We start from the raw sequence: 8104 nt of genomic DNA, 5'->3' as shown, positions 1-8104 counted from the left end.
AATTAAAATACTGCAATGGAATTACTGTTTGAATTCAGTCATAACAATTTCAATTACAGGTACACTCAATTTCTCCCTTTAACAAAATCAAGAAGTCAGCAGTTTACCGCTCTCATATTTATTCTTGCCTCTGATAAATGTGCGTAAGTAAAAGCGTTATAAAAATCAGCATTCGTATTTTAGAAAGATTAAACCGCTAGGCCTTCGGCGCAGCCTCCCTGCCTCAGTCTCTGCCGACGAGGTGCGTCTCCTGGGGCCTGTCGATGCGGAAGAGCAGCTCGGCGGGCAGGAGGTACCCCAGGTACTGCACGCTGTCGGGGCTGGTGTCCTGGTGGTAGTGCCCTCCTTCCCCGTGGTGGCTGAAACAGTGGGTGTGCTCCACACGCAGATCAAAGCCCTGCCACCAGAGAAAGGCCCGTGAACATCAGTTCATGGGAACGGTATTTAAACCTCTCGGGATAGGCTCTCCTAGATGCGTATTTCCACACATCTCAGAGCCTGCTCCAACCATTAAGCAGCAAAAATTTGCAAGATGCTTGTGAGGCTAATAAGACAAAAGAACAGGAGCTGTACAAGCCTTTACTGTCGGACATCAGAGAGAGAAAAATTTAGAAACCCTGACAGCCCCCAACTTTTGGTGTCAATCTCACAGAGATTTCCTTTTTTTTTTCCCCCTTCCTTTCTTTCCACTGGCATTAAATAAAGCAGTCACACCAGGGAACCCCTACTAGAAATCAGAACCCCTTTGCACTGAATGCCACAGACCCATGCGATAAAGGGACAATCTCTGCACCAATTCTGAGAGCCAGCTTAGATGAAAATGGGAAGAATAGCAAATAAAATAACAACTATCATACTAAACCAAGAGATCACCTCCACCAGTTTTATATATCGTAGAATCATGGAATGGTTCGGTTGGAAGGAACCTTAAATATCATCTCTTCCAACCCCCCTGCCGTGGGCAGGGACACCTTCCACCAGACCAGGGTGCTCCAAGCCCCATCCAGCCTGGCCTTGAACACTTCCCCACCAAACCTGCCCTTGACCCCTTCCAGGGATGGGGCAGCCACAGCTTCTCTGGGCAACCTATGCCAGTGCCTCACCACCATCCTCACTGTGAAGCATTTCTTCCTTATGTCTAATCTAAACCTACCCCCTTCCAATTTAAAACTGTTGCCCCTTGTCCTATCACTCCCTGCCCTTGTAAAAAGTCCCTCCCCAGCTTTCTTGTCGGCCCCTTTAGGTACTGGAAGGCTGCTCTAGGGTCTCCCCGGAGCCTTCTCTTCTCCAGGCTGAACAACCCCAACTCTCTCAGCCTGTCCTCACAGCAGAGGTGCTCCAGCCCTCTGATCATCTTCGTGGCCTCCTCTGGACTCGCTCCAACAGGTCCATGTCCTTCTGGTGGTGGGGGCCTCAGAGCTGAAGGCAGTACTGCAGGGAGGGTCTCATGAGGGGCAGAATCCCCTCTCTCAACCTGCCGGCCATTTTTGATGCAGCCCAGGATACGGTTGGCTTTCTGGGCTGCGAGAGGATACTGATGGGTAAATGCTATGGCATTTCAATGCCATCTTCTGCCACTGTCTCTGTAGTGACACTCAAAGATTTCCAAAACCATAGACTTAGTCGAGTGCTGTTGTGCTTGCAGTGGGTACAGACGGGAGTAACCCAGCTGCAAGCACTACACAAGTTACATTGGTTCTGAATGGAGCAGCTGCTGACGGCTGCTTTCGAAGTACTCTGATTCTGGGAAGATGCACACAATTTAGCCTTAGGCCAAAGGCTGCCACATGATGACACAATAAACTCACACCCTTGAACATATCCAAGCCTACAGCATGTCTCATTTAAATCCGGAAAAAATGGTTTTTTTATTACTTATGACTGCACTGTTATTTATAAAACAGTCACTTTCATCTATGGTTTCCTGGTTACTTTTAAATAAATAGTCTTCCTAATGATGAACATCTTAATGGCTTTTGAAACCAGATTGGTTTTTATCCTGAATTGTTTGCTGAATTTTAATTTAGTGCTTGTGAAAGATGCTAGGTAACTTTCTAGCATGAGGCTTTGCATACTTTGATTTGCATCGGCATTTATGAGATACACGCTTCACGTATTTTGACACAGCATTAGCAGAGACAGTTCTTATGAAAGTGAACTACACAAACACATGGCTGAAGAAGCTTCCATGCTCTTGACATTTCGCCTGGCGTGGCCAGCAGTGAATGCAAACTATGCTGTTGGATTTGGGACACAAACACTTGCACACTTGCAATTGGAACTGAACCGTTAAGTTCAATCCACTATGAACAGCCACTAGGTTTCAGAACAGATTGACCTAGCCTCTATTCAAACCAGTGACAGAAATAAGAAGCTTCTATTTCACTACACCACTTCTGGAAGAGTTAAACACAATATATACACACTCCTGTTCCTAAAAGGAAAATCACAATCCAAGACATAATTCATTACAAGTCTCAGTTTACACTTAGAAATGAGAAAGAGACTCACTGGATCTCTGGAAACTATTACTGGCTGACAAATCAGTGGAGCCTTCATTTCAAAGAATTTGAGCCAGTTATTCACATCCTCATCGGTATTCAGAGGACAGGCAGAAAATTCCGGAGGCTACAGCAAAAGTAAAAGCTTTATAAGTGAAAGGAAGACACTTGTATCAAGATAGTTTTTCTCTAGCAACCTTCCTTCACTTTTCCCCTCCCCGCTATTCTGGTCGTATTCCTTCTTGCCTAAAAGAAGCTCACCAGTGCCCATTAGTGTGTTTCTGCCAGAAACAGAAGTGACCAGAATATTGCTTCTTTCATTGCACAGGTAGCAGGAGAACTACTGAAGTGAGGATTCTCCTCCTGGTACATCTTAGAAGCTCAGTTATTTTAAAAAAGTCTATTGCTTCTTATAAATATCACCTCAGTTCATGTATTTCATTTCAATTCATTTTATAATAGTTCTACAGTTCTTTAGCTGCCCACAGATTTGAAAAGAAAATATGATAGTATTATGGCCAAGTAATACAGCATCACTAGTTTTGTAATGTCAGTTTTGTAATGTCAGCTCCTTACTTTAATATACTGCTTATCCTAACAGTTTATGCATACATTTAAAAAAAACAAATCAAAGTCAAGGCACTAAGATGTTACACCCGGATTTATACTTCTGCTTTTAGAAGGATGAAGAAAGTTATATGAATTGAGAACAACTTACCATAATGTGAATCTTTGCTTTCCCCTTCTGAATGATAAATGTACCACCCATCCCAACTGGCTTTTCTCCATAGTGTTTCTCTAAAATTTGTCTCAGACAAGACACAAAGTTAAGTTCCCCAGTTCTTCCATTGGCTTTCACTTCAATGACCTGGAGAATACAGTTAATTTGTGACTGCTGTCTCCCACTGCAATGGTCTGCAAAGCTCTGTGAAAGCTGGTCTGAAATTCTCCTAAGCTTATAACCCAAGATTACTTTTTGAAAATGTGAGTTCCCCTGCAAGTGCTGCTCCACTTGCATCCTTCCAGTACCGGACCAACTGTCTTTCCTGACTTTCTGTTCAACGCTAGGTTTGCCTGTGAAGGGTGCTGGGCAGCAAGTCATTTACTCATACAAGAGAGAACGATATTAGCAACCCCTTTCTGTCCACCAGCTGGCTTCTGCTCTGTTATAAAGAAACTCTTGGAAATAGAGAAGCCTGCTCAGTTTCCATGCCGTAGTCAGGTTTTTGACTGCTCTGCCAACACTTCTCTGTGCTAGCTGTGTTGGGGGAAGCACTTCTACAAAAAAACTAGACAAGTGCCCAGACCTGATTTAAACAAGTACATTGTACAACCATTACCTTAAATTACTGCTAGTTTGGACTGGATCTGGATGCATGATTTATGAGGGAAAAGTTTTAGTAGACTAATACTTACCCCTCAAAAACTCAAATGCCTCTCTGTCTCCACCAATTCTTCCCCTCGTTCACCGGCATCAATTGCTTATGTTTGGATATTTCTTTCATGGAATTACTACTTTACAGTTATCACAGAAAATTGACAGGAGAACACTGAAACATGAGTTTCCCTTCAGCCACAAAGCTCTACAAGCTGTCACCTTTGACCCAGGTACATACCTTACCAGGTTGGCCCTCACTGGCATAAAGGTTGGCCAACAGCCCAAACTCGCAGTCAGTATATTTACTGCTGTACTTCTCAAGCAGGCATCCTTTATCTGCAGGATTTATCTGAGCAATGTAGCTCCCATTTACAGCAGGCTTTTTTTCACTCTTCGTTTGAACAATAGGGATAAGCTGAGAAAAAGAACATGTAGGAATAAGTCAAGTAAGTCAGTAAGAACGCGTAAGAGTCAGTCAAATGAGCAGAACTCACATAAATACAATTTAAGCTTTGGACCATGATCCCAAGAAATAACCCCATTCGTCACACAGCTCTGCCTCTCAGGATGAGGTCTGTATTGGTAAGAAAAATGCACTAATATTGTAATGTAATTGAAAACTCCAGAAAACAGGTTTACTTTTTCTGGACAGTTAAATTTAATGTTATGTGAAGAAGAATGCTGGTGTTAAAAAAAAAAAAAAAAAAAAAAGAAAAAAAGTCTAACCATTGAGATCTGAGGCCTGCATGCAAGTATTGGAATTCTATGTAATACTTTCTCAGCGTACAGTAACAACCACTATTATAGTGGCCCAAATTTAATGCTGAGATGGACTATCTCATCTGCCAATAAATGCATCAAAAGGACATGGGAAGATGAGAGGTTTATGCTTGAAAAGACTCTGACTAACCAAAGCCCCCCCAGGCAGTAGTTTTCATCTCCCACCTCTCCTGCAGGTTTGGCATTTTCAAATTTACAATGGTAAAACAAAGCCATCCAAGAGGGCAAAAGACAGGGAGTATTTCAAAGGGATTTACCAGTAACTTTGACAAGCATTTCTAAATCTTGTCATTAAAACCTCTGGTCAGGTCTTTGTCAATCAGTTTCAAAAAATCATGCTTCTTGCACGCTTCAAAGCAATCACATGCTTCCTGGAGAACTACAAGTTAAAAATTAACCTTTATTATCTCAATAGTATGCACCTCATTGGATGGCCCTCATCTGAATTCCTTCTAATGTGTTTTATGTGCTTTTGGCATGAATGGTGTTTATTAACTGTTTTGTTGTAAATGGGAAATACCCAGCATGATACTGCTCTACTATTACGATACTTCCATGAATTCATTGAGAACCATCACACTTATTTACTGACCTCAGCGTTTACTCCAAGAATCTTAGATGAAGCAGCTCCAGCTCCAAGAATGAAAGCTCCAGGCAGCTCTATGTCTTTTGCAACTGTATTTAGATCGTAAACCTGCAAAAGAGAAACAATCCTTTGATTTTGATGTGGTGCTCTGATTCGGAATTGTCATTCTGTTCACTGTAACCTCTGGATGCATTTAATTCACAACGCCCTCATTAGTATTTTGGATAATTAGGATGAACACAGTTTCTGAACAGCACTTCATTTGGTAGTAACAAATTGGGTACATGTCCATTTGTTTTGTGAAGGGTAAAGTCTGCCTGTATGTTCCTCTGCCATTTTACCCCAAAACTGAATTATTATTCTGATTGAAATTTATATTTGTGTAAAATAAAAAATAGAATGGAATATCATATAAAGACAGATGGGGTGAGGTGTCAGAAATACGGCATGATATTCGTGGAAAAGGACAGTAACATGAATCCAGTGTTAGCCTGAAAATGCAAATACAGCCAGTTTTTACAAAAAGCGTGGCTGTAACTTGAAATCACAGGCATGCAGCAAGCCATATATGAACAGGCAGACAAGCTCCTTGTTTAGTAGTTCCTTCCATGGGTCCTGTCACAGATGGTATGTTTCCAAAACTATCTTGTATTTGAGGGCAGGAGAACATGAACCATCAACCACGATATGCTATTTTTGCTACGATGTGTAAGATTTCCTGACAAGTCTATGTTTCACACGTCAGAATCAATCTCATAAAACACTGAAAAATAAGTCTCTTTCACAAGTGGAATCTTATAGTATCCATTAGTACTTAGTTTTGTTTATATTTCAACAAGATATTGCTTTTCTTCTGACAAATGTATTAAATCCCACAGCTACAGGAAAAACTCACCTTTTCTTTCTGTACAACAGGTATGAGGTAAGGGACACCTCCCACATCTGCTATTCTAGGCTTTCCACAGATTCCTGGAAGAATACAGCCAGTTAGCTTGGGAAAATACTTTTTCCTAATAAACTTAAATGAGCACACAGTCTAACCCACCAAAGAACCGGTTCCTCGGACTTCTAAAACCCTTTGAGAACACTATTTCCCTAGCATGCTTAGATAAAGCACTATGAAGAAGTCCAAGGACAGTAAGCCCTAAAATGATTCACAACAGGATTTAATGCTAGGCAACCTGTTGTAAAATTAACATTCTCTAAGCACAAAAAATACTACAGTGGGCAAGAAGTGCCCACTGGACATGTATCCCACTTATTTGGACATGTATTTTAAGAAGGGAAAACCCTCTGGAGGTGTTTCTTTCAGTACACTGATGACAGAGGGAACTCAGATGAGTAGCACAGATGACATGTCTTCTAGACAGCTAATGTCAAAGAAGATGAATCCTACTCAGAGTAAGACAGTTTCACTTCACCGACATTCACCATACATGAACAACAGGAATTTAAAAATGAATGGAAGCACAGCTCCTTAGCTTCAGATAGTGAAGGGCCTGGATCTAAAAAATTTCTCCATCTGAGATAGTAACTTAATTTCAAAACTTTTTCAGTACAGTAAATAAAGCTTATGAAATAAGTGAGTATTGCAATCATAGGTTAAGAAAAAGAATTATGACAAGTACTTGGTAATGACTTGTCCTTGTTCATACAGCAACTAGGAAGCAAATCCAGAAATAAAATGTAGCTCTCCTCTCATGCATATTCTTTACCTGAAAAACAATTTAAGCTCTCCCAACATCTTTAGAAGATCAAAACAAAGTAAGATTGGGTAGAAAGAACTGGAGAAGTCTTAGTGGAAGACAGGAATGGTAGGTTACCTTTAGCAGGAAAGTTGAAGGGTTCCTGAGTCAGATCAGGACAGTCTACAACAGAGACTTGAGCATCAGCAAAGTTTTCTTTAAGCCCTTTCTGCAAAACTATAATAAAGAATAACGGCAAGGTTATTGACAAAGAAAAATTACCAAGAGTTTGACAAGTTACTAACAACAATAAATTTATCTGTTTAGGCTTTATTTCAGCAAGATACATTAAAGAACTTACGCTTACTCTAAGTGACTCCATTGACTTTAATGTTACTGTCTGTAGACACTTGTTTCCTGGGTCAGAGCTTCAGAGAAGAGCAAAAACTTGTTCAGATAATTGTTAGCTCCTACCTTAATTTATTTTAAGAATTTTAAAAACCTTTTAATTGAAATACAATAACTGACTGCTCCTAGTAGCAGTAGGAGTAGCACAATGTAAAGTAACATGGGTAAACTTAAACCACATTCAGCAGCGATTTTGCTTCACAAAAGCAGACAATTATAATCGCAGTCAAATATCATGCAAGAGCGAAGGAGGAAGTAAGTTTTAGCTGAAGTGACAATCAGTTCTTTAAATATATTAACTAGACCGTTTGCAATAGCTTCTCAAACAGCCTCTGCTGTCTGGAAACTTCTGCTGTCACAGGATATTGCGTGTCATGTTTATGTTCATGTGGAGATGTTCTGACAAGTGCCACTGTCAGTACAAGACAGATAATGAATGGTACTGATAATGAACAGCCCCAAATCTAAACTTTTGGTTTTGCTTCCTATCAATGTCTTTAGGCTCAGAACCTGCAAAGTCACTCAAACAACAGGGAGGATTCTGACTTAGAGAAATGCACTGTTTGGAGACAACTTCCAAACCTTAATTGAGTGTGGGATTGCCTTCACATACACTGCTTCAAATACCATGTTAAAAGGTCCAAGTTCTTTCATGCCTGGGGGTCTGCTTTGACAGATGTCTCAAACTAATGAACAGAAAATCCAGTCTGTGATCTCAAATCAGGCAGCTCCTTATTTACTCAGAAAACTTTCCTGTGCCTTCGTT

The 8104-nt window shown here is 40.7% G+C and overlaps 1 protein-coding gene across 3 annotated transcripts in view; it reads right to left on the bottom strand.

The window, feature by feature from the left end:
- Positions 1-223: 223 nt before the first annotated feature.
- Positions 224-8104, bottom strand: part of LOC104167416 (chromosome unknown open reading frame, human C11orf54) — a 9120-nt gene continuing 1239 nt past the window's right edge. Inside the window, exons 2-8 of one of the 3 annotated variants that reach the window (XM_009707663.1) lie at positions 7069-7167; positions 6141-6214; positions 5252-5353; positions 4118-4294; positions 3220-3369; positions 2512-2628; positions 224-397 (exon numbers count right to left, since the gene is read on the bottom strand). In XM_009707663.1, coding sequence (XP_009705965.1) covers positions 224-397; positions 2512-2628; positions 3220-3369; positions 4118-4294; positions 5252-5353; positions 6141-6214; positions 7069-7167 — 893 coding nt within the window. The remainder of the gene's footprint in view (positions 398-2511; positions 2629-3219; positions 3370-4117; positions 4295-5251; positions 5354-6140; positions 6215-7068; positions 7168-8104) is intronic. The other 2 variants (XM_009707664.1, XM_009707665.1) reach the window with 2 other exon arrangements.

Source organism: Cariama cristata, unplaced genomic scaffold (genome assembly GCF_000690535.1).
Source record: "Cariama cristata isolate BGI_N322 unplaced genomic scaffold, ASM69053v1 scaffold29309, whole genome shotgun sequence".
NCBI lineage: Eukaryota > Metazoa > Chordata > Aves > Cariamiformes > Cariamidae > Cariama > Cariama cristata.
This window is presented reverse-complemented; position numbering and strand designations above follow the sequence as displayed.